This window comes from Phaethon lepturus, unplaced genomic scaffold (genome assembly GCF_000687285.1).
Source record: "Phaethon lepturus isolate BGI_N335 unplaced genomic scaffold, ASM68728v1 scaffold22770, whole genome shotgun sequence".
NCBI classification, from domain to species: domain Eukaryota; kingdom Metazoa; phylum Chordata; class Aves; order Phaethontiformes; family Phaethontidae; genus Phaethon; species Phaethon lepturus.
The window spans coordinates 27,730-55,139 of NW_010510127.1; the positions used below are offsets into that span (position 1 = coordinate 27,730).

At 39.3% G+C, this 27,410-nt stretch overlaps 1 protein-coding gene across 1 annotated transcript in view; it reads right to left on the reverse strand.

The window, feature by feature from the left end:
* The window catches only part of MYOM1 (myomesin 1), a gene marked incomplete at its 3' end in the record, with an annotated part of 48,847 nt that extends 25,070 nt beyond the window's left edge, over window positions 1-23,777 (reverse strand). The window contains 9 exon segments of the mRNA XM_010296108.1: window positions 491-655; window positions 2,242-2,304; window positions 2,437-2,525; window positions 3,467-3,559; window positions 8,400-8,557; window positions 10,286-10,496; window positions 15,250-15,387; window positions 23,291-23,310; window positions 23,313-23,777. Of these exon segments, the coding sequence (XP_010294410.1) occupies window positions 491-655; window positions 2,242-2,304; window positions 2,437-2,525; window positions 3,467-3,559; window positions 8,400-8,557; window positions 10,286-10,496; window positions 15,250-15,387; window positions 23,291-23,310; window positions 23,313-23,597 (1,222 nt within the window).
* Between the last annotated feature and the right edge of the window lie 3,633 nt (window positions 23,778-27,410).

Consider the following 27,410-nt stretch of genomic DNA (forward strand, 5'->3'; position numbering starts at 1 on the left):
TATTGGAAATACACAAGAAACCATTCTTACTATGCAAGTTTCAGTCTGCAGAGACGATCATAAATTATAGCTAATTCTGCTGTCATGCCAATTTTGTTTTCATTTTCAAAGTGTAACTTTTTTATCAGCTGTTGCATAACACATTTGTGCAACTACTTAAGAAAAGTTTTGGCATATAAATAAATAGTAAAAGCTATGTGGGCTATGTAGATGGACCACATAAATGTTGGAGCTGATTTAAATGCTTCTAATTTAAATTTTGCTTTAAGACAGAAAAAATCCCTAGAAAACATTTTTACATTGCTTTGTCTGTTTTCTAACTGGTTCCACTTCAAAATGCTAAATTTTGAAAAACTTTTAATTGAAAAAGAGAAAATACTAGTTTAGAAATCTGAGAAAGTGATGACCAAACCTTAACACTCACACATGCCGAAATAAGCAAAGATTTACATGAAAGAAGTTTATATTTCTTCTTGTCAAATATTCTCACCATTTCTGTACCATTCGATGTCTGGTTTGAAGCGCTTGATATCAGGACAGATGACAACTGTGCATCCCAGACTCATTGTCTCGCCTTCTCTCCCAAAGGCTACATCAAACTTGTCGACAAAGCTGATTTCAAACCTGGAAGCATAGCCATGAGGGGTAACGCCAACTGTATAAGGGAAAAAAAATACAGCTGTTTATTTTATTTTTTCCTACCTTTTGTCATGAGACTAGTAAGCAAAACTACACAATGATTATGAATACAGGTAAAGTTTAAGTTATAAATAGAAGCAATATATATTTAGCAATCTTATTCAGAGGTAATTGCAGTGTCAAATAATCCAAGCCCTTCTTACTATCACAGAGAATCAACTATTTATTTATTCATACAACCCCAGTTCTTACAGCTAGTTCACTTTATCAGGGAGAGGCTCCTGCAGAATTTCATTCCATAATTTCCAAAATTTCAGATCCAGCATTTCATCATTTTACCATAAGGTTTGTTTTATAACTTAAACAGACTTCTATTTATGATTAATGATTTGTTCAGGTCAAGTACCTTTAGCATATATGGCTCTTTTCTTTCCCTGTTTTAACTCTTTGCTTCATCTCAGGGCAGTCATGCATCCACTCAACCTTCATTTTTATAAGCGAAATAAGCCTTTTGGGGGGGCTCTTAATATAAAATGAGCTCTCCATTCCCCTGGCATTCAAGTAGCCCGTTTCTGTAGTTGCTCCTGAATTTACCTTTTCTGATGCTGTGTGACCTGAGTTATGCAGTATTCCAGACAGAATATCCTAAGTGCCTTACACTTGTGTTGCAAGTACATGGCACAGGGGCTTCCATGTTTCTTTAGAAAACAGCTCAGCTGATAAAACTTAGTGTCACATTTTCCTTTTCCCCAACTGTCCTACACTGGTAGCTCACAGTCTTCCTGTGATCAATGAACATATGCAAGTCGTCGTCTTCCTTTCCCATTCCCACGGGATAAAACCTAAATTATATCGGAAACTCATGGCCTTGCACTTTGTAATCTAGTAGATAATCTTGTTTCTATTATTTCAGAGCTTCGGTATATGAATAGCATCTAGTATGCTTTAGCAGAGTATCGCTGATTCTATTTGTGCTGCTACAATAAAAGAAATGTCCATAAGTCTCATCTGTCAAGGCTTCCATGCACAGGAGCCCTACAGCACTTCACACACGGCATACGTGGGTGGATTGTCTTAACATTTCTCATCATGGAAGTATCTATACAATACTGTAAATCACTTCAAAATGGGAGGGTCTCAGGTAAAACAAACTGCAATTTTTACCCTGATATATCCAAAATATTCAAATTGCATCCTAGCTATTTGATCCTTTCTATGCATTTTCGTCACACCTGGAATTGCACAGCAGCAGACAAGAACGATGGAGTCAACTACTCTGCTTATGCACATGCACGCTCTAGCTTTTTTGCAGACCATGTTTTACATACTGCAAGAGATGAAGTCTCTCCCTCTGACAGATTTTATTCCACGGGCAATATTAAAAGCATGTTTCTTATATAAGCAAATAGCCATAGACCCAGAAGGCAACGCTATTTTCCCCTACGGGTGAGGCTGACACCATCTGAAACTGCAGAGCTCCGTATCTTTATAAATCAGACCTTCTTCCTTTTTAAATAATGTTACAAAATATTCTGCTTAGTCATTTGTCATGATGTCACAACTGTAAATGGATGTATCAAACAAACATATATTGCAACTTACAACCCAGAGGCATGGAAGAAGTTCCAGCATGTAAAAGACTTGCATCAATTTCTCCTTTGTACCCTACACAGAAAAAGAGCAACTCCAGTCACTATCACCAAGAGGTAAAGGCTCTCTGAGCCACAGATATGAACTTGGTAATGTGCATCTTAAAAAAAAAAGAAAACAAACAAAGGAAATATTTTGCAAACCTACTCTTTACCACCAGGGAAGCATAAGCTGAAATTTCTCCTTTAACATTCATAGCAGAGGCCCGATACTGAGCAATGTCGTCAAAATCGCATCTAAAATGATAGAAATCATTAGGCATGGCATCCGTTTACGCCTTGGCATACCCTCTCCTATGTTTTAGATCAAAAAAACCCTCAGAAACCTGCAAAAAAATCTATAAACAAGAAAAAGGTTGGGAGACAGACACACTGGATGCTGGACTGATTGTAGCCATTAAGTTTTTCTGAGTGTTAAAAATCCAGTGTTTGGAATACATGCCTCTTTTCAAACATCACTTGCAGATTTGAAATTGAGAATACAATGGAAGCAGGGAAAACTATCTGGTAATATTTAGCTAAATTATCTCTAAGTTATCTCTAATTTACTGTCTCCTATGGAGAGATGCCTAATGTGGAAGCTGTAGAAATGGCAAATATCAGAAAATATTTTCAAAGGGCACCTACCAGTATCTAAATTGTCAAATCGAGAATGTTGCTGATTGTCAAATTAGATGGTTAGGTCCCATGTTTTCAATGTTTTTTAAATACAAAATTACTGCAAAAATTTCTCATTTGGAGGATGAGTACTATTAAAGATCTTTCTTGTGTGTAAGTGAGGACATCTCATTTCCATTCCGCATTCCAGTAAGAGCTAGGAGCTTTGCTATATTTGAAAAACAGTTAACACATATTTTTACACTGAACTAGATTTTTCTCATGTTTAACTGTACTCATGCCTCAGACAAATGGAAAAAGTAATCACAAATGTCCCACATGTTTCTGATTCAGCCATAAATAGAATAATAATCCAGATAAATTACTCACTTAGGTAAATTGCATATCCTCTCCTGAGGAAAAACAGAACCACTTCAACATTTAGTATATAGCGTTCACTTCAGCTCTACAAACTTGATCTCTCTTATATCCCCGAGACATTATGTTCACATTTTGCAGGTCTCAATCTATAGCAACATTTCATCTTAAACTATTTGTTAAAATATATAGTATTCCCTTACGTGCTAATCTCCAGTGAGTGCAGCCCATATCGACTTTCAATTATATACTTGCCAGGGTGAGTCTGTACATTGATGGGCACGTTGTTTTTGTACCTATGGAGCAGCAATGAAACAGTATGTCACAAATGGAAGCATATAATCATATACTTTTAAAGGTCAAGTGCTTGGTGTTTGAAACAGAACATCAGTTTCTGCACGTTTCTCCTAAATCAACTGTAGTCTAATTACCTGGAAAGACATTATTAAGAGAAGCTTAGCCTCTCTTTCTCTTTGACTTGCCCCAGGTGAATGTTATTTTTTAATTAAAAGGAGAAAATAGTATTGAATAGGGTGAAAACCAACGGTTTTATTCAATATCTTTATTGATGGTCTGGATGAGGGAATTGAGTTTGTAGATGACACCAAGTTGGGTGGAAGTGTTGATCTGCTCGAGGGCAGGAGGGCTCTGCAGAGGGATCTGGACAGGCTGGATCGATGGGCTGAGGTTACTTGTATGAGGTTCAATAAGGCCAAGTGCTGGGTCCTGCACTTGGGTCACAACAACCCCATGCAACGCTACAGGCTTGGGGAGGAGTGGCTGGAGAGCTGCCCGGCGGAAAGGGACCTGGGGGTGCTGGCTGACAGCCGGCTGAACATGAGCCGGCAGTGTGCCCAGGTGGCCAAGAAGGCCAACAGTGTCCTGGCCTGTATCAGCACTAGTGTGGCCAGCAGGAGTAGGGAAGTGATTGTGCCCCTGTACTCGGCACTGGTGAGGCCGCACCTCGAATCCTGTGTTCAGTTTTGGGCCCCTCACTACAAGAAGGTTGTTGAGGTGCTGGAGCGTGTCCAGAGAAGGGCAACGAAGCTGGTGAGGGGTCTGGAGAACAAGTCTTATGAGGAGCGGCTGAGGGAACTGGGGAAGAACTCTCCTCCTGGAGAAGAGGAGGCTGAGAGGAGACCTTATTGCTCTCTACAACTACCTGAAAGGGGATTGTGGTGAGGTGGGTGTTGGTCTCTTCTCCCAAGTAACCAGCGATAGGACAACAGGAAATGGCCTCAAGTTGCACCAGGGGAGGTTTAGATTGGATATTAGGAAAAATTTCTTCACCGAGAGGGTGGTCAGGCATTGGAACAGGCTGCCCAGGGAGGTGGTGGAGTCGCCATCTCTGGAAGTGTTCAAGAAACGTGTGGATGTGGTGCTTCAGGACATGGTTTAGGGAACATGGTGGCACTGGATTAATGGTTGGACTTGATGATCTTGAAGGTCCTTTCCAACCTTAGTGATTCTGTGATTATATTACCATGAATTTCACATTACTGCTTGCAAGGGAATCGAGGATTCACATGAGCAACATCTCAGAGTTTTGTGAATTACAAACAATGAAAATTCTGTAGCATCCTTATCTTATCTACTAGGTATTGTACACATTTTGTTTGGTTTGCATATTTGATCTACTTTTAAAACCAACACATTCACAAAAATGTCAGGTAGAAAAATAACTTTTTTTTACTTGCATAGCTAGGTTGGCAGAAGCCCTGATGCAGGCTAGGGTTACAGTGGTTAAAAAAATTTGTCTTGATGGTAAAATGCATTGCAGCGAGGGATCTGGCAAAAGCTGTACTACTAAAAACTTCTCTGCCATTACAAGTATACACTACAGGTGGGTTTTTTTGGTACAGGTATATCTTCAGGTAGGAAAAGTTTACTGTTCAAAATTTCCAGTAAGTAATTTGAAGGAATGAACCAGTACTACTCAGTCGTGAGCTGGCACTGCTAATTTCAGAATTTATATAAACAGCTTGAGACTCGAGAGCTCAGTGGTTCATGGTGGATCCTTCCTCTCCAATCATGCATAAAAAGTCACTCATTCTAGACAATACATGGTGTAAACAAGAAAATGTTCAAGTGAATCCTGTCTTAAGTGAACGCTATTAATATGGAACAAATTGGCAATAGGAGTCTAATAAAATTAAACACTGAATTGTGTTCAGTACATTTGGGGTTGGTATGAGGTCTATAAAGAAAGAGCATTCCCTAAGATGATGTCCTCCTTTAGCATAGCTTTCCCTGTGTTCCGTAAGGTGTTGTACATAAGGGAAGTGGAAATATGAATGATGATAGATAAAAGTATCTTTATCTCTTACTTCGATGTAGCATAAACAAACCTTTCTCTTCATAAGTCATAACAGTTATCCATCCAAAAAGCTTTGCTTCTTCATTTCAGATTTTAAAGGTCAGTTTTTCTCATGATTTTCAATCAGGAAAGGGAACTGCTCTGCTGTCAGTGACATGCCCCACTTCACCAAACAAGTCAGTAATAAGCTATTTTATTTTTACCAAGAATATTACTAGTTTAATATGTCTCAAGATGAAGCTATATCTGCAATAAATCTGAAAATTGCCTTTCAACAATTTCAGTATTGTGGAATAAAGAATATTTCCCTGGCTACAAATACTTGGGCACAGTATTACACTGGGATTTTTCCAAGTGCCAAAGTGAGTGAGGATCATAAACCCTAACGCTTTTCATCCTGATCTTCCCCTCAGCAAGTTGTCTATGAAAAAAGACTCAATGCAGGGCAGTACCCTCTATTCCAGACTTCAAATAGTTGCAGAGATGCTTGACATCATTACAGGTCTCCTACTGCATTATCCTGACTTACAGCAAAGAATAACACATGGGTAAATGTGTAAGTAAATTCATTTGCCACTGCTCTTCACCTCATCCGTGCAATGGTGCCCCTCAGACTGATCTGCATGGGAACATCTCAACATCTTTATATTCCATGTACTGTGTCAAACAGTTTAGAAAATAGAATAATGCCATCGGCTCCTAATATTTTCCAGAGAATATGAAATCCTGTGAAACAGGATTTGACTCCATAATGTCTTAAACTTTTCCCCAAAGGGTGACCCTTGGATCCCATTGGCAGCGAGGGCATTCAGTAGCATGTGGTGCTGTACAGAAACAAGCGGAGTCAGGCAGCAGTGAGAAGACTTCCACTTCTCATCTTCATTATCAGGTTAGTAAAAAATAATTGATTGAATTTGCACGTATTTATATTCCTCTATGGAAAGAATAGGGCTCATGTTAGAAGGACCACTTGTTATTTCTGGAAACACAAATTCCAGAATAGCCGAGTCATTAGCTAATGTTGGACTGCAACCTCCCACTGTCATTATGCACTGATAGTTCATGCTTTCTGCTACTGGTTTCAAATGTCCTGGGTTTTCCATATGCTTTTTCCAAGGGAGTCAGAACAGCTGCATCACACAGTATGGTTTTCTTTAGAGAAAGTTCATGAAGCTTTATAATTTATCATGCACAGCATGAAAAGGTCTTCACTGCTTATACAAGGAATGACTGTTTAGAATAGACGACTGACATTTCATTAGAAATGCTGAATGAAAGCTGACAGATCCAGGTCAGCACTGTTCTGTGTCTCTGAGCAAAGACACCCGCTGAAATGGCTGTGAACTCTTTTTTTCCATTAGTAGCCCGTGGCAAACTGAAATCCCTTTGGAATTCAAATGCAGTGTAAAATGATGTATTAATTTCCACCATCCACATTTAGCACTTCGATGAAAGGCTGTTTCACAGTGAGAGCAAAGGCAGACAGCTGAAGGCTTGGTTTAACCGTGTCAGGTTTTTGGAATAAGGTGAATCTTAACCAAAGTTAAAATGGCCCAGCTCTCCTGTTCTTGGTTAGGATTCAGATTATGGAGCTGGATTACAGCCATGAGCATAGCTGACCGTTCCTTCTGTCCAGCTGAGACCAGACCCAAAGGTTTTGTCTGGAATACTCTCTAGAAAGAATGTCAAAACTGGGCGTTCGCAGCTCTTACACCATAGGAAAAATGTGTCTGTGCAGAGCCTGGCTGTTGGTTGTCATAGTCTAAGAAGAGAGATCAAGAGACTTCATGGGCATCAGCTCTGGCCTATTAATGTACCTCTTAGTAACACTTTTTATCTAGCCCTGAGATTAAGGTTTTTAAGACCTAAATAAACACAGAGTCCATTAAGCAATTCAAGTAGTAAATTGCAAAATGAGTATTACTTGACATAATGATATAGTCAATGTTTTCTGTTGTCTCCACAAATAGAATCTCCATGGGACTCATTCCTAATTAATGCTTAATGCTGAACACAGGCTTACTCTGTTCATTTTATAAAGACATTCATACATTTTATATACACATTCTAGAAGAATCTTTTAAATTAAATAATGAGGATCAAGTCTCATTTTATATTTGAAAAAAAGTTATTTCCTATTATCTTAACAGCTTGATGGTATCTCTGTAGCATGAAACAGCTAAGAAAGATCAGCTCAATACATGGTGAGACAGTAAAGCTTCACAAGCCATTGTTAATTAAGCTAAATTGGAAAGCTTCCAATAGACTCCAAAGCTTTCAGAAGTTTTGGATGGTCCTGGATCTGTTGGCAGTCTTTGACTTCAAATAATTATGATGTGTCTGCTATGAACAACCTGCATCATGAGATTTCAATTCCATGGAGATTCCAGGACTACAACTGCTCAGCAGCCAAGCAGCCAGTTCTTAACCAAACCATGCTTTAATGCTTCAGGGACATTAATGGCATTTGAAGGCTAAACAGAAGTATTTGGAAAACATTCTTTTAAGGGTAGTACTGGTGGTAAATTAAATTGCTATTTTTCGTTCATCAGGAGGCAGAAAGAATATGTTGGATGTCTCTGTACAAAAAAAACCCAACCCAACAACCTATGTATTCTTATGGTTGTTACACAAAGAATTATTTTGCCTTTTAATATTTTGCTTTCTTTTTGTACCAGGTGACTTGAAAGGTGTTTGACAGGCCTCTCTGTGCCTGATTTTTTTGTTGAACATATATCTTTCCTGAAAAAATGCCACATTCAGTGAGATGACTTCAGATATTGGTTATGTGGTGACTTTCAGTGATAGATACAACTTACCATGTAACACGGGGTGCTGGCCAGCCAGCCACAGAACAATGAAATTTGACATTTTGCTTTTCCCAGATTGTGTGAGAACGAGGCTCGATAATAAACTCAGGAGCATGTAAAAGTTTATCTTGATTCAACTTTTTGTGGAAGGCCTGAGTATCTTCTAGCTGGAAAAGAAACATTTAATTATAAATTCCAGCAGTTAAGTGCAAATTATTAATACGCAAAAAGCATTTTTTTAAGACCAGTAAAAAAATATGCAATTTTTATTTAAAAATCCAAAGAGACATACTTCATGTATTTATCCCACCTGGACACAGAAAACAAAGTTGTCATCTTCAAGAAGGTCTTCCAAAATAGCTAGATTTAATTTTACATTTTTTTTTTCCCTTAAAACTATTCTAAGTAAAATAATTCTCCACATTTAGGTTTTTTTTTTTTAAATACATAGTGAAAGGTGAGAAATAGGTCTGAAACTGAGATCTCTTCTGTACTTTTGCTCTAATGAAAGATCATGTATGCTAGATCACCTCTGACAGACCCGCTCTCAAACCTTTCTTGCCAATGGGATCTTTCATGCTCCTGGGTTAACTGTTTCAACTGCTCGGCTATCCACAGTGCTGGGAAAAATTCCTTAATATACTATAAATCTTGCTTCCTGCAAACTAAACTATTTATTTTCTGCCATAACTTTCACATATGTGGAGAATTACAGTTCCCTGTATTAAGGTTATTAGTAGAAGACAGCTTTCATAATCCTCTCAGTCTTTTATAAACTGTGCAACAGTGATTGTCCTTACAATTGTTGTTTCTCATCTCTGAACAGGTTCCACTTGTCCTCAAGTTCATAAAACAGTAGCTACTTATTATCAGAGGTCCAACAGTCTCCAACACAATTAAATAATCACCCCCCATGTTTTAATGACAATACTTTTGTTAATACACTCTGGAATGGCATTTGTTTTTATACAACAGTGACTGACATTAAATTGACTGACACTAAATTTGTGACCTGTTATAACTCCCAAATCCTCCAGTACTTCTACCTAGTCAGGCATTCCTCATTCACTTGTTCTTTTTCTTCTGTGTGTAGTAATTTCCATTGGGTGTTATCAAATTCTACCTTCATTGTTTCTCAATTTTTGAGATTATTTTTAAATTTACCTTGTCCTTTAAAGTGTTTACACCCTTTCCAACCTCATCATGCATTGTATAAGCATATTGCCAATTATTCTGCTCAAAACATTAATAAATCTGCTAAATGAAATATATTTGTACTTGGTATATTCTGCCAGTCTAGTCATAACGTATTTCTAACTATCATCTGAGTATTATTTTCAAGAAGTTGCACAATAATATCAAAGTTACCCACAATTATAGCCTCAATTCCAGATGTCTTGGGCAATTCCCTCCCTAATTTACACCCTGTGGTTAAAACTCTGGGGCAAACACTTTGGACAAGCTTGTTCCCAGGCCATAAAAACCCAGAAATTACCCTGCCTTCTTATTGGCAAGATACATATATTGGCACCTTTCTTCTCTGCCCAGCAACAGCCTCATTGTTCAGGTGAAGGATGCTGTGCTATTTAACTAGGTGTGGACAAGACCAAAGAGCATTCCCCAGCCACGTTCTCCCTCCCTCTCTCCCAGCACAACAGAAGCGTTCCTGGTGCCTACTTCAGGCACTGAACCTCTTTTCTTATCCACCTGACACCAAGATAACAAGACTTTAAGTCATTGAAAAGACTTTCATTTAAAATACTTTGGGTTTTACTACTATTATTGTGTTTCCCCATGGTGTAAATCAGGGCACTGATGTGCTAGGCACTTTACAAACACCAGACAAAAAAGACCCATGCTGTTTACATTCTATGTGTTCATTTCTACTCTTTTACCGTTTTCTTCAGGGCCACACGTTCAGCAGACTCCCGGATCGCTACTTTCCTTGATTTTTTTTCATGATGCTCCTCTTCAGAAGTTGACTTGGCCACTTTGCTGACACTAACTCCTTCACCTGTGGCAAAAAGGTTCCTCTTGGCAACATATGCAGCACTTTCTTTAATTCTTTCTTCTTCCGTGTCTGTGATCCCACTGATACTCACTTCTCTGAAAAAAAATTTAAAAAGCAGAATCCCATTGGAAAATGCTGAGAACGTATTCCCTTTATACTTTCTATCAAATTAGCCAACTACAGTGGCCAACGCTCTTTCATAACGTATTTCTGCCATTACAGTCTCATATGTATTCAAAGCAGAAACATGGAAGGGTACTGCAGAATGATTGAGTATTTCACTGTCTAAAGTCATGGCCATTTTCAGTGACTCTCTGCACGAGACGGTCATATGCCATACACATTTTCAGTTTAACCATTATCCTGCTGTGGTTTTATATCTCCATCACTATAAAGACGAGTGTAAGGCATACCCACTGATCTTCAGTTACTGACTTACGGCTGCAGCATTCATAATATGCTACCAAAGGGGCAGGGGATAATTTTAGCTGTATAACAATGCCCTTCTTTGTGATTTATACAAAAAAGCACATTACTGTATATCACAAAAATTCTCTTTATCCATAGAAAAATCAATCCTGTAATGTTTGTAGGGCAACTGTTCTTCCAAATGTTTTCAAGATGATTAAGGATTTCCTAGAAGACCCTCCTCAGGCTTTCTACAGATGTGGGATTCACAACAGGTCCAATCCTGTTTTCACATGCACGTGTGGAAGTACCGTTGCAGCCATATTGTTTTGGCACTGTCAGGACATCATAGCTGATATAGCGGCGCATATGCAGTGAGAGTTCCTGCACTTAAGAAGAAGCATTAATAACCTTCTGCTGAGTTTAGTTACTTTAGAGTAACATTAGATGGCACACTGAAAAGTTTCTGTTTAAGTTCTGCTTAAGTGCCATCTTGCAAGCACTACAGAGAAAGCAGCTTCTGTTTATTTCCAGAATGCACTCAAGCACAGCCTCGCTATTTTATTATAAAACACTTACTGCTACTACAAAACAAAAAGATTAGGAAGAACGATTTTTTCCTGTTTTTTTTTTTTTTTAAGATTGCTAATATTACGCATTTGATAGCACATTGCAACACTCAAGAAAATTTGGATTCAGCCCATAATTAACTGTCCAACCCCTTATCTTTGGGTTATGAAGTCAATTAAGTGAGATGCAAGACAGCCAAGGAGTGGAATGTGCTGGAAAACTAACTACTGATAAAAATTGCTCAAAAGACTAAAAAACTTACTTAACAGCACAGAGCTTTGACCTCCCTCATGTGTTCAAACTCTGCTTTGAGCTTTCTGTGTTTCGGGCTGCTTTAAAAGGATGATCCTTAAAACTACCAACGGGACAATATCCCTTCACTTAGGCACATCAGCTCCCATCCGAAGCTGCAGAGATTTCTAAAGACAATTTTGAAAACTCAGTTTAATGAATATGAATGTAGCTATCTATATTCAGTTTAAAGGAATCAGTGGCATTTTCCTTCAGAGGCAAGTCGACATTATTTCCTCCTTAATTACAGTAGTTAAGATCTCAGCAACTTCACAGTATGGACCCACTCCACAAGGCATAAAGCATCTTCTGGGAGCTGATGAATATCCTCAGACTAATATAGGACTCAGCCTAGTCATCTGCAGTAATGGTCCCCAGATGCTTTTGATCAACAGTATTAAATATTTAGATTTGCTAATCATTTCTTCCTGTTTCAATCTTCCCAGATCAAAGAGAAGCTTGTTCCCTGAAATGATGACTACATCAGACACAGCACCATTTAAGAATTGATTCTGCCATCAAGTCTCGAGAGTTTCAGTAGGAAACACTTTTCAGACAGATACAATGGGATCAAACCCCAAATGGCACACAAGGGTATCTGCCATCTGCAGTCCTTTGGGGTAGGATTATTAGCTATTGCAAATAGTTCCACCAGCCACACCCAGTATGTTTAGCACCTATGGCATTAAATCAAGCTTTGGGTGGTTTATTATCTAGAATACAGTCTGGCTGTTTCTAATTTTATTTTGCAAGGATTATGCTAGGTGTTTAAGATGAACAGTTGTGAAGTGAATAATCTGAGTGAATTTTTTACACTGAACCTGAGGGCTCCGAAATAGAACCAAATAATGGAAACGGTGACACGGTGCTGAAGGTCATGCAGCAGCACGGGCAACAGCTCCCATGAACCCACAGAGAGCTGACCTTTATAAATAACTATTCCCTATAAAAGCTATCTGCCCATGGGAAACAACACATCAGTTTCACAGGGGAATTTTGGAATGACACGTAACATGCACATGGTTCAATGGGCTTCAGCTGTTATCTTTCAAACAAAAATAAATATCTGACAGGAAAGTGGCATGCAACTTCCGCGGTCTTGGCATGTGGTCATGAACACGATGCCAACAGAAAAAAAGCCTAAAACAGATATCCCAATCATTTCATGCCATGTTGAGTTGGGCACCCTAGCAATCACTATTTATATTTTTTAACTAATTAAAAAAAATCTATTCTGGTCATTTCAGTGGCACGAAAGCACACACAACTTCTGAGTTGCACTTTTCCATGTGCAAAAAGTAAGACTGATAGTAACAACAGTAAGAAGAAAAAGAAGAATAGTGACAATGTAAGAATCCAACAGCATCTTTTAGTGTAGCATCCTAAAGTATTGCACAGACACAAATAAATGAAGCTACACACCATCACACTGAATTAGATATCACTGTATTAATTTTACAAAAAAAGTAAAATAAAAAAGAAAGGTCGTGATTGGTTAAGGTTGCAGGAGCCTGTATAAAAGCTCATAATCCAAGAGTACTAGCCGTTAGTCATGATTTCCAGCTATTGACCAACACTGTAAGTTTTACTTTTGTAGACTCTAGACACAATAAAAAGGGAGAATATTTGTGTTTGAGGGCATGGGAGACAGATGATGGCAAACTGCAAATCTGCTGCTATGTAAGCAGAAACACTGGCTGAAGCACCACGGTAGCGAGAAGCCTTGAAAATATGTTACCGCAAGTTTTGAGAGAGACATATTTATGTATTTCTGTCACAGAAGATATAGCTGAAACTCCAAATAACTGGTTTAATAATGCAACAGTGTGTGCTTCTGAATGTTGGTTGGATCAAAAAGCAGTGAATCTGACACAGAAATGTATGAGGGGTGAGTAAAAAACTACTCCAGGATAGTGGAAGGGAATTACAGAAACACTATCACAGAAACACTAGGTTGGAAAGGACCTTCAAGATCATCAAGTCCAACCATTAATAAAAACCAGAACTCCTGGTGTCATCACAAAAGCATCATAAATGCTCAAAGAGCCAAAGCAATAACATCTCCCACTGACAAGGTGGAACTCAGTTTCACATGAAAGCACAAGTTTGGACACAAAGCAGAACTAACACTGAATGTTGATTAAGCAGTAGACAGAAAAACACTGACTCCCAGAAACAGCTTGGAAGTGTCCCATGAGATATGCAGTGCTGCAGAAGACAGACAAGTTGAAGGAAAGTTTCTTTTCAACTGCAGGTGGGCAAGAAATTTTTCTCCTGGACTCCAATTAGGAGTCAGTTTCCACACCACACCCCAGTATGTATTGATCTGAAGAAATTATGCTTGAACTGCCAGAGACTCCTTATAAAATCAGTATGCCATACCCCAAAAAGGGCAGGGGAGCCTCCTTGCTCGTGTTCATCCTGGCTTCTGCCTAAAGTTCACATTCAGCTTTACTGAGGACACTGCTGCAGTAAGACACATTACATCAGTAGTAACCATGCAATAAATACCACCAACACATGAGATCAGTATGAATTGTTACAACGGATTTGAGAAAGAACTTGGTTTCATTCCAGTTTTTCTTTGTGCCAGGACAAAACATTAGCACATCACAGAATCACAGAATTGTTAAGGTTGGAAAAGACCTTCAAGATCATCAAGTCCAACCATTAATCCAGCACCACCATGTCCCCTAAACCATGTCCTGAAGCGCCACATCCACACGTTTTTTGAACACTTCCAGAGATGGTGACTCCACCACCTCCCTGGGCAGCCTGTTCCAATGCTTGACCACTCTCTCAGTACAGAAATTTTTCCTAATATCCAATTTAAACCTCCCCTGGTGCAATATGAGGTCGTTTCCTCTCATCCTATCACTAGTTACTTGGGAGAAGAGAGCAACACCCACCTCACCACGACCCCCTTTGAGGTAGTTGTAGAAAGTGGTAAGGTCTCCCCTCAGCCTCCTCTTCTCCAGACTGAACACCCCCAGTTCCCTCAGCCGCTCCTCATAAGACTTGTGCTCCAGACCCCTCACCAGCTTCGTTGCCCTTCTCTGGACACGCTCCAGCACCTCAACGTCCTTCTTGTAGTGAGGGGCCCAAAACTGAACGCAGTGTTCGAGGTGCGGCCTCACCAGTGCTGAGTACAGGGGCACGATCACTTCCCTAATTTTGAAACATCGTTTCATTGCTTCTATGTTTAATGCTTGGTAAGAGATTGAATTACAGAACAAGTCTTCAAGCCAAAAGAATAAGCTAAATAATATGGACAACATGCTTGTCCTGTTCACAGTAAGTAGGGTTATAATTAAATCTTAATTTTACAGAAAATGGCCCTGAAGACGTGTTCAAAGCAAAGTCCAGACACCTCGGTTCATTTATCCCGGCTCTGGATGTTCAATGTCAGATTTTCTGCCAGTCAGTTGACTTCTCTTTGTCTTTTTATCACTCATGTGAAGTGCAAACAAGCACCTTGAGATCCCATAGTGTAAAAAAAGGATTAATGGATTTGTTACTTTATATTTTTTCAATAAAACGTCAGAAATAAGATACCAAATAAAAGGAAAATGAACATACCGTCCTGTGAATATGGGCACTGAGTAGTCTATGGCTTCATTCTCTTTGTCCTCAGATACCAAATTCTGTTTTGCTCTCTTTGCTTTGGGACTCATCTTATAGGATTGATCTTCAATCATTAAATTGGAATCTTTCAGTCTGAAATAAAAATAATATTACTAAATTCAGAAAACAAAGCTCTTAAGAAACTCTTCAAAATGATATTGCAGTACTATAAATGTTTGCTCTCTGTTGTTTGACAAGCAAGAAAAGCCATGACTTCAGAGTTTTTAAACACAAAACTAAATGCACTTTTGACAAACTCACCATTACAAATATAACATTGATATCCCTTGATATTAAATATAAACAGAGAGAATAAAAAATATACTGGATAGCAATGTACATTTAATAGCTCCTTGTCTTGGAACTTGGAGCGTTTGTATACCCAGTTTTGGTAGATCCTGAAGTCACTGAGACCACTGGGTAATTCTGAAGATTGTATCTGAACACATAATCTCTACTTTTCCAAAATTTACAGTCCTGAAATTGTCTGGTCCCCAACCAAAACGTTGATGTGCAAATATACTCAAAGTAATAAAGCCTTAAGTCCCTGTAGAGAAATTGTAGGGCAGCGTATTGCTCAGTAGACAGTGTTGCCTTTCCCACTGCTCTCCTATACCACCCCAATCCACTGAAAGAGGACAGCTGCGTGAAGTAACGCCATTTAACGTAGCACAGATAGACGGAGAAAGAAAGTAGAAAGAAAGGTGAGTGGAAAGAAAGAAGAGCGAACCACAGGGAAGGCTTCCCCTCCCCACAGCCCAGGCAGAGTAAAGTAAAAGAGATGAAGTGAAACAGGGTATTCAATGGCCTCGCTCCTGGGTTGGGCAACGTTGTGGTGCAGTCACTACAGTCAACCACAAATGCATTGGGAGAACTCATTGTCAAATAAATGGTGAGAAACGTCAAAGGCAAAGCATTTTAATTCTTTTTCAGAAATGAACTCTGGTCTGTAAGGAGCTGCAGTTCTTTACTTAGCAGGTGACTTTTATTGCTGTCCTATTTTAAAATGGAACAAATCTGGAATTTTGACTCTGACCGACACTGGTTTTCCTAGGGGCTTTAGGCTGAACCCTTTAGGAGGCCACTTGATTCCTAGTTGTTTCTAGATCAAGAAGGATCACAGTATTGTTTGAACTTCAGTCTAAATGTCAAGAAGTTTCTATTTTCATAAAAGTAGATGAAATGTTGTGAAAATTTCAGCTTAGGCATTTTCAGCACTGTTAAACCCAGACTTGCTCTTTGTTCCTAAAGAATTTCTCTGTCCTGTCAGTTTAGTTTTCAGTTAAGGTCCAGATTATACATTCATGTAGGGAATTAATGGGGAGCATACATAGCAGTTCTCATCACTCTCCACTAGACCTTTTGTTGATGTCTTTCCTACATGGTGGGTTTTTTTCCTATCTAAACAACCGTCTAAAATTATTTGAAAAGGGAAGAATAAATTGCTATAGGTTCTGTTTGTTTGATTTATTTTTTTTTTATCAAACACTACAAGCGTGTGAAATTGAGTATCTCACTTTCATTTTTTCTGCCTTCCATAGCTGGCTTTATGAAAATATCCCCCAAATCCTTCATATTGCCAGTGATCTCCATCACAATGTAGCTTGAGAAACCGGAATGGAACTGGGATTTTTACTGAGGTATGATGACTAGGATAAAAACACTGTACAAGCATAGCTGATTCCCACTCTATTCTGAGTTTTCTAAACTGCATGTCTCTTGACTGAGGCACCTTTCACTGCAGCCACCTGATTATTTTCTGAATTACAGATGCTGGATCCTTCATGTTATCGCGTCCTTTGGTTAACCCTTGTGTGTTATGTGCTCAAGACCAGAAAAGCATTAAGAATGCCTTTTCCTCTCTTCTTCTTTCTCTGGAATGGGCAGCTGCAACAAGAGTCGTCATGCTATCTTCTAAGAGCAAAGGTTGGGTCCCAATACTCTGTAGCGGTTACAGAAGAGGGAGCACTCGCCTATCAAAAGCACAGATGATAACTATGAGCTGAGTAACGGATCTATGTGGATCCCTGTAATTGTCTGCTGTTTCAGATTGCTAACATGACACTCCAACCAATTTACTTCAGTCATTTTCTCTTCCAAAAACTTGGCCTGGACCAAGCAGCGCCCCAGTGAGAAGTGTTTCATTGAATGACGCCAATGGTGCTTTTAGACCAGTTTCCTCTTCCAGCAATGGTTAAGAGCAGGTAAAAAGAAAGCTTATGTAGAGAAATACTTGCCCCGATAAACCCTTTTGGTTTCAAACAAATGCGGAGGTACATCCTGAGCCAAAGGTTGCATGCAGTGAGTATGCATACAGAGGCTGTAGCAGTGAGTTTTCAATTTATTTATATATGAAAATGACACTTTCTTTTGAATCTGTTTTAATCTGCAACTCTATAATCTCTTTTGTGCTTACTTGCTGCTCTGAATGAGAAATAGTAAAAATTGTTCCTTGTTCACTCTCTGCACATCTTTCACTGTTTTATACATTAAGATTACACGCTCATGTTTGCCTCTGTCCCAAGGTAAGAGCTCTAGTGTCTTACCTTCTCTAGGCAGAAGGTATTCCACACCTCCCACTACCCTCCTTGCTGTTCTCTGACCCTTTCCTAGTTTCAGACTGTACTTTTTAAGATGAGATGATCAGAACTGTACCCAGTATTTCAGCTACGAGCATACCCTGGATTAACACACTGACACAATATGCTTTCTGTTTTATTTTCACTTTCCCTTACAGCTGTTCCAAAATTTCTAATTGCTTCATGACCACATCAGAGCTGGTGTTTTCAGAGAGGTGTCCAGAGTAACTCCAAAATCTTTTTTTAGAGTTACACTGCATAAATCAAGAGCTAAGTAAGTTTTAAGCAGTAGAAAATATTTCTCCTTTCCAAATCCTTCTATTGTTTGCTTTTGTTCAGGCAGAGCTATATGGAGGCTAGTAGAAATGCATATTCAAATAGAGATCTTTGCATGGGAAAACAACTTGGTCACTACTTCTATCATGAAGATTATTTCCCTGTTTTCCTTTTTTGTTATTACTGTTTCTTCCTGTTCAACACAAAATCCAAACCCTTTCTACAAACATTATTTAGGTAGCCCAAAGGAGGACTCTGCTTTCTTGAACGAGATGCTAAAATCTTGCCCTTTATTTTAAAATGTTCCAACCTTTTACTTGATATGTGGAACAGAATCTCCCTGGAGGAGAAGGAACAGGGTATCAGTGCTCTCTAGTTTCACAGGGCTGAACAGTACCGTGACCTTTTAACAGCTTTCAGCCTCATTTGATATGCCCAGCTAGCGTATGTATGTTTTTTTCCAGGTCAGATACTATCTGTACTGTCTTATCAAGGTTAGTGACCTAAGCTTAGTGTCCTCATTTCTTGATGGTTTTTAGCATATTAAAATATCAACGTCAGCATTTTCTTTGCTTCTCAGTAGAGTCACTGAATTGGGAGTTGGGTGACTGTAAATGCTAAAGGCACAGGTATTGTCCTGTAAAGGGGTAAAGAACAGGTAGACACTGTTCACTTTTCCCTCTAGCCCAACAGAGGAAATAAATACAACAACATTGTGCAGGGCTTCTGAAACTCCCAAACAGAGGTTTTGTTTTGATGTCTTATTCTGCAATATAAATATACTTCAGCATGTTGGCACCGCCCTTGTTTCTGTGCCTGAGGGGACAGGTTTCCAACCCTGCACAAAGAAAGCCTGCACCCTGTGGATGGAGAAATGGGTCCTACGGACCACAACACCCTATTCCTTAGATAATCCACCCCCGCATGAAAAGGCACCTGTAAGCTCATTTACACCCCTGGAAAATCGTGTATCTTGTCCTTAGCATGATTTTCTTATGTGTCCCTCACTTTATTCCAACAACAGGCAGGGATGCATTTGGCGTACACAATAGCTGTACCAGCTGTACCTGCTGGAGGAGCTCCATTAGCCAAGAGGCATTTTCCAGGACATCTTTCCAGCAGCTGCTTCTTTCCTAATATGCAGTGTTAGAATTTACTCACCATAAAGAGGAGAGAGTTGATTGGCAAACCCAGTTACAGGAGAGAAAAAAAAAGGATTTTCACAAGAGAGCTCTTTAAAGCCAGCCTCTAAAGGTGAGAAGTGCTCTCCGGTGACTATATTCATTTTAAGTTGCTGACAGATTTGTCACAGGCCCAGGCAATATTGCTGGCAATAATCATGCTGTTCCCTAACACAGCTTCCACAACAAATTTTTTTAAAGGGGAATTGTTTCCACATAGCAGGTCTCATTAAAACAATTTCCACGCTTGGCTATGACGTATGGAAGCCACCTTCTTAGCCCTCACCTATAATAAACCCATGGATGAGCAGTGCCAGCAGGGATCTCAAGATCACAGTATTCTCATGTTTCTTAAAGTGTGTTATTTACTCAGCCCTGTCCCGGTCCCGGTTACAATAGTGCTAAGAACAGCACTCACTCTTAATGTCTGGCAGCCTAATTGATCGCAAGCTAGTAAGGCATCTCTCCTCTGTTTGCTTGGTTCACCTGACTTGTCATTTTTGCCATTTCTCCTGACCTGCAAAACATATGCAAATGCCCAAGCCACACCAACAACTTGTGTTTTCTCTCTAAGCAAGTCTCCGGCCTATTTGGTGGCCGATAACCAGTTTGTGACGCGATGGGATCATCCGATGCTGGCGGCCAGGAAAGTAACATGTAGAAAAGCCCTGGAAGTTTGAGCAAAGGCAAATGACTGAGCTTCCAAAAAAAAAAAAAAGTGGGTTTAACCCATTTGACAGGCCTTTAGTGTTGTAAGCATCTTTGGCAGACCTGACTCAAAGCTTCTCGGAAGCACATGGAGCAGTGCCATGGGAAGAAGGTTCTCCCATGGAGAGAGCTGGAGCCAACCTGCCCACGCCAGCAGCCCCCAAGGACAGGACAGGGAAGAGGACGGGTGGCCACAAGAAAGCTTTTGTGAAAGAGCTGCCACCCCTTGCCTGTATGGACCCTGCCTGCTCCTCAGGGGAAGCAGCACGCCCCGCTTCTCCTGGCTCTGCGGAGGCCAAGGAAGCAGCATTCGGCTAGAGGTGGCCTGTGAGCTGGTAGAGACGACTAGGTGTGAAGTGGCAACCTTTACACAGTGAGACTTGCTTTCTTTTAGGAGCCCAGGGTTTTGCAAATTGTAACCAGGAAAGCTGCAAGCTTCCGTACTTGCTCTTGATTTTGCCAGTTTTCATTTCTCTCCTTTCACTTCTTCAGGCTGTCATGGTGTGAAGAAGGCTTGAAATGTGGGGAAGGGACAACCCACTTGCAAACAGAGCCCTTTTTGTCCTCATGAAAAAGCAAGCTGTAGCTCCTTCAAGCTGTCTATGTCCATGCTCTGGGCAAGTTTTCCACTTAAGTGAGGTTCCAATGTCAGAGAATTGGGCTCAGGTCAAGTTCTTGCAGGTTACTTAGTCCCTAGTCCTTCTCCACTGCTTTTCCGTGATAAATTGCTCACATAGCACTACCTGTATGTCAACAGTGTTGCTTTATGAACACTGTCTTCTGTACGGTAGCCACAGAAAAGGATGAGGCTTAAATTTTGCAAGTATAGTAAAGTTTTGCAGAAGCTACTTTAGATAAAAATAAGAAGTGACCTGAATAAAAGCTTAATATTTGAATAGCTTAGTATTTGAATAGTATCTTTTTCCTGTTGAGCTTAATGGAGTCTATCCACAAAACTAGATCCATTATACATAAAGGTATATTTGATGTTAAAATCCAGTGATAAGCAATAATCAATCGTTAGCTGAAGAATTTTATCTGGATTTAGATTCATATACGCATTCAGGTTTTAAGCAACCACCACTGTTGTTGGTCATTTAGATACAGCATTTCAATTCGGGGGCCTTTCTACTTTTTGAAAATTGAAAGTTTTTGAAGACGTATTTTCTTTTTTTTGCTACACCTTTCCTTTCATACAGATGAAATCAGAAAGTCTTTGATTTGCCAGATTTATTTCAGTAACACTTTTTGTCTCCACATTATCCCTTGAAGTGTTTTGGGCTATCTGGGGAAGATAGTAGAAACTTGGAAAGAATTTCTTTGAATTGGCACTACATTTAACCATACAGTCACATTGCATTATTTGTTCTACTTTGCCTCTTGCAAATTGCAGCAAAATGGGCTGCAAAAACCACATAAATACCAACATAGGGGCCATATTAACCATAAAATTAGGTTAGATACTGAGATTAGAATTCAGAAACACATTCTCTCATGTATTAATTAAGTTCTGTGCAAGAGAGATTTAAATCACAACATAGGTCTGATTTCCTGAGTCCTAGTCTTACATAGCAGCACTGAGTTTTGCAAACCACCAACACAAGGACAGGATCACAGAAAAAAAAGTTAACAGCTGAGACACTCTTACCTCTGCTTACCAGGATAGCATATCAATCTGTTGGCAACTCTTGTACTACAGAGTAGCTTGGAAGTATCACCAAATACACTATTTGGAAACAAAAGCTGTTATCTCAAACAAAACATCAGGAAGCCTGGAAATGTTTTAAGTTCTCTCCCAATTAAACAATTCCATTTCCTTGACTATTATTTTGCTGATGTTAGAGGAGTTTTTGATGAGAATATACAGGTTTCAGAAGAAACTCATCTGACAAACCAGAGTCACTGAAGTGTTTGTAACTGGGACTTGGAAGCAGGTTTTTTTTACAATAATTTTTTGCAACTTCAAGTAATCTTCCCATTTCTTATGGGAATGTTTTCTGTGAGAAGGAGGTGGCTTTGTGTTAGGGTCAGCAACAGTGTGTAGGCATAGCTGCATCACTGCAGAAATTTGGAATATCTTCCCCTACCCAACTTTTTCTGGAAACATAATCCTCAGTCCCAGCATTTCCAGTTTGCTTCCCTTCATCAGCTCAACCCAAGACAGTCAAATAGTCAAGTCATTCATCTGGGCTCTAACAGCCTGAGGTTCAAATTCCTGAACAGACCCTGGCAAACAGACACTTGACCCTGAACTTCCTGAAAGCAAAGTGAAGGCTGTAATCACAAGGTATTGTTTACTGCAGTACAGGTAGTCTTTCTCTCAGTGAAAAAAAAATTCCATCTTTAACCACAATCCTTGGAGCATGTTCAGCTTTCAAAATTTAAATTTTCTGATGGACAAGTCTTGGTCAGTTCTGCTAATAATACTCTAAATTTTGTATTAACATAACAGCGAGCAGATGTTTTGGGCTATAATTTGTTGATCATTTCCTCTATTGCTAACAGCTGCTCTAATCTTACTTTAATACTCCCCTAATTTCTGTAAATCTCTGAGATACATACAAATAATGTGAAGCTATGATATCTGAAATATTCTGCTAATATAATGGCTTGAGCAATATTTATTATCTTAATTAAATGAACATCATGGCAGCTAAGTGTAGCTGCTCTTCTAGTACAGGAGGAACACTTCAGGGTATTCTTACTTTGGAAATAGTATGCCTCAACCAATTGACAGTGTGAAAAATTCAATTTCTTGAATCACTCAGCATAAAAATGAAACTATTATGCCGAGGAATAATTCTTTAATGATATCTGGACATGTCAGCTCAAACTTGTGTGAACAGACCTAAGTTCTTTTACTGCTCCAACCTGGACAGATAAGAGCCAGCCTCAACGCTGCGTATTAGCTTCAGCTGTGCTACTACAGCTAAACAACTTGAGAGGAGACGTCATGACTAACCACTTTGGAACACGAAACTCTCATTTGTCATCATTCAGGCAAGTCAGCTTTGCCAGTGCTGTTCTTATGCAATTGAACCATTACATGACTTAGTCCAAAAAACTAATCTGTCATCCACTGTCATTCCCATTGCCAAAGCCAACGGAAAACACCAAGTCTGGAAAATACATTAACACCAAGTTACAGAGCCAATTTCTGTGGAAGAGGAGGAGAGTTTTGCCATTGATTTCAATGGGAGGTGGTTGGATATTTTTGTCCCAGAATATTGTTTCAAAGACAGATTTGCTTACCCAAGACTGTAGGCTTCAGATCCCAGTCTGTATGCTGCAGCCAGTTTGTTGATGGATTCAGATCCATGGCTGTAGGCAGATGAGCTCTTGCTGAGGGACTGAGAGTCAAGACTGTATGCAGCAGATCTTTTACTCTGTGCAGCAGAGTGATCATAGGCTGTAGATCCATAGCTGTAGGCTGCTGACTCAAGGTCATAGGCTGAAGAGCCACGACTATACGCTGCTGAAGAGTCAAGGCTGAAGTCTGCTGCAGATGCATGTCGATAGGCTGCAGAGCCCCTCGCGTAAGCTGTAGATCCTTGAGCATAGACAGCAGATCTGCTCTTTGATTCCTTTTGGTACTGGCTTACAGTGGACTGCAGGGCTTTATGGCGGTACGCACGGTCATAGTGCTCATGGTGCCTTTGGTAGAAAGGTAAAGACATCATGGATGTCTTCTAATTTTGTTTCTATTGCACGTTGCTGAATATAAATATAACAGAAGAGTGTCTGAAAAAGAACAGATCAAACAGAAAGACTAATGTCAAAGAAAATCCTGCCTCAGCATACAAATAATACAGAAAAAAAAAAGCTAACACAGAACTTCAAACTTCAAACTTCAAAAATCAAATGCAATAAATTTAGGGCTATCTTTTTATGATGCATTTTAGACTTTAAGATAGGTTTGTATTTCAGTTTCAAGATGCTCATATGTCATTCATTAGGAGCAGAAAACCTTGCACTATTGTGTCTGTTCATGTGTAGTTGGTCTCCCTGTTACTGCAGACTACTGAAGTCTCAGGTGCTTGACTTCTCCACTCATTACTGCAAACTAATGACATTTTATGTGCTCAGCTTCTTCAGACATAGTGTAAATATTTTTGTTAAATTACAAAAGAGAGAATACAGTAATAAATTATCCAAAAAGGCATGAGTAATTCCAACATGGCTATTCAATACTTTATAAGCGGAAATAAAAATATATGAACACTTCATTCATTTTTGTAATCCAACTTTCAGATTGAATTTAATATTCTGTTTAATATCTTAACAGTAAATTAAAAACATTAAGATTGAGAAAGATGTCCCTTTTTTCTATAAACACCAATTACATTGACTATTTTGTATGGGATACCAGAGATCCATTTAAAATGGCTTATTGTACTTACACAGTTTAATCAGGGATACAGTCTGTCTCTATTGACTATAATAATATCATGTTCTTCAGTCCAAATGACCCCTTTTTTTAACCTAGAATGTCATGTTCAAGATTATCAAGAAACTTCTTCCAGCCGATTATCCCCACCTAAGTTTTACTTTGCACAGTCATTAATAGATAGTCTTGCAGTCACTCATAGTAGGAAATTTGATCAAGTGAGAGGTAGTTCCCCTCTCAAAATGGGATGAGGGTTGAGCACAGGAAGGATTTCCCTTTGTGGTTTTTTTTTCCAGCTGGCAATTCAATCTTTATTTTGTTATTTTGTTTTATTATAATGTTGTTAAAACTGACGTTTTCTCCTCTGGCATGCAAACTTGCCTCTACTAACCCCTCATGACAACCTTTCTTTCTCTTAGCACTGGTAAGTAGGCTTACAACATGGCTAGGATTGCCCCTGAAGAGGTACGTGATTATGAATAGAAATGAGCTACAGTGCGGGAATGTTTAAAAGAATTCAAAGATTCAAAAACAATGGTGAGAAGTGTTTGCTATTGGATGGGTTTTTTTAATATCAGTCACTGCAGTAGGAGACTTGTTCTGCTTCTGGTTTTGTCCATGTTAATGAAACTACTTATCTGATGTTTTGATAGAAAATACACTTACAGAGCTGGAGTGTAATCTTGATTTTAATTACTTTTTTTTCCCCTGGTCTTTATGCTGCCTAGATTTCAGTCCTTGGCTTTCTTTAGTATTTGGTTCTGATAGCGAGTCAATAAATTGCAAACTATTCTTATTGGTAACTGCTCCGGTACGCACCCAAACTAAGGCAAATTATTAAAACCCTCAATGTTTCAACTTTCTTATATTTCAGGGCTCTCTCAAGGGAAGTGATCTTTGCGTGGTAATGGAACAGATCACTTGTTTGCAGAAAGTCAACAAGAAAGTAAGAAGATCATTCAGAAGTCTCTAAGTATGTACAAGAAATTGCTGATATCCTGACCACAGTGGAACTATGGCTTCAAGGAGACCAGTTTATCCATTTACTTTATTTTCACCCGAGGAAGGGGGAGGAACAGGAGAGAGCATTAGCCCATTGTTCTCTATGGAAAAAACTTATGTTCCTCTTTAATTCCCTTATTTCTCCTGATGGCTATTTTTTCATGTAAGTCTAAAGAACGCAACTATTCTGTCTAGTGTTCTTGTTTCTAATACCTATCAATATTTTGTGTTATTTATTTCACTTTGTTGGCTTCCGGTAGCATGTAGTTCCACTCAATTTCTCTAATTTCAGAAGATTTCTCCTGTTTTCTTCATTGCTTTCCTTCCCAGCTCCGCAGAGCTAGATTTCGGGTTTGCAAGCCATTGTGATTTCTGCTGAGCAAAGTAAAGGTGTACAGATGAGCCTTGTTTTGCAGACCGAAGGAGAAAGAACATGAGAACATCCTGTTTTCCTTCTGTAGAGCACTGCAGTTGTCTCCCTTTGTCTTCACCAGCTTTATTTGCAGTGTTGGCTAGCTTCATCACAGATACAACAGCCACAAGGCTAACAGCCATTCAGTCCTATTGCTCAGGGATTCCCACAACCTTCCAGGCTTCAAAGTAAGGAACGTAATCCAAAAGTATGAAGCACTGCACGTGTTGCCCATTAAGGAGAAGTTAAACAAGGCATTTAATTTACATCTTATCAGAGCGAAAGAACAAGCAGTGGCCTTACAGTCAGCGTGTTTAAAATTTATAAAGGCAACCATTTTATTCTGAACATAAAAGGTCTGGACCTCACTGTCCTCAGGCGTAAGAGGAGCCGTCGATGACAGGAGCAAGAACTAAGGCCATAAGGCAGGAGCTGGGCAGGAAGCAGCTCTCCTGGTTCAAACCAAAGGCCAACTCTTACTCAATCCATGTAAGAGGAAACTCCTTTTATAGGTATTTTATCACACTATGAGTTGTGTTTTATATTGCCTCTGAAACCTCAAGCATTGCTCACAGGTCAGGATCGGTTAGTTACACTAGTCTGATCAGATATAGTAGCCTGATGCTATTGGAGGTGACAAGAGACTCTGAACCTTGTAAGGATTTTGCTCCTATTTGGAGCACTGTCCGATTATCAGACCGACTCCCATCTCTTAAGTTTTATAAAATCCATGCTACTGGCACCTACTCAGTTTATGTCCACTAATCAGCCCCCTTTAGTGTGAGGGCAACACTCCCTCTCAAGATCTGTGTAGAATTTCATAACTGCAGAGCTTGGCCTAAAAATATTAGTGGCCATACTTAGATGAATACGCAGGTTTTGGAACTATATGTTCAGCAGCTGCTGAACTGAATTTTCAAAATGACGACTGAGCAGACAGACAGTTCTGTACTTGTTCATAGGTTGTAGCCACACATTAAAGGAAGTGATTTTATTGGCATTACCTCTTGCGCTGTTTACCAGTCTGTGTAATTCTTCAAAGATCTACTCCATCAATCAGTGAAAATAGTGAAATACATAAAAACCAGAAACACTTATAAGCAGGAAAAAAAAAAATTATAACATTTCCTTCAGCTCAGTCAATGGCTTTACAAATCACAAGACATGATATGCAACTAGAAAATATTTAGATTATTTACACATTCACTAAGCCCAAAGGAGGTTACATGACAAAATCCTCCTGTATCTCAGTGAGGCATGCTTCATTTGAGAGTACTGTGAAAATATGCAAGGAGAGTTGAGTTGATAATAAGTGAACCCTCGCACTGTTTTGTTTTGTTTCACAGCTGAACCCTCAGATATCTTCAGTTCACATCCACAAGTCCCTCAAATAACTGCTGAGCTGAGAGGAATAAGATTAAAAAGAACTGAACACATAAAATCTTCTCTCATAAAGGAACACTTACCAGAGCCCAGACAATCAGCAGCAAATGGAATAGCTCTCAAGTGGATGAAGCAAGAAAATACAGCAACGATGAAGCCAGCAAAGACAGAGGTAGTCAGGACGAGGG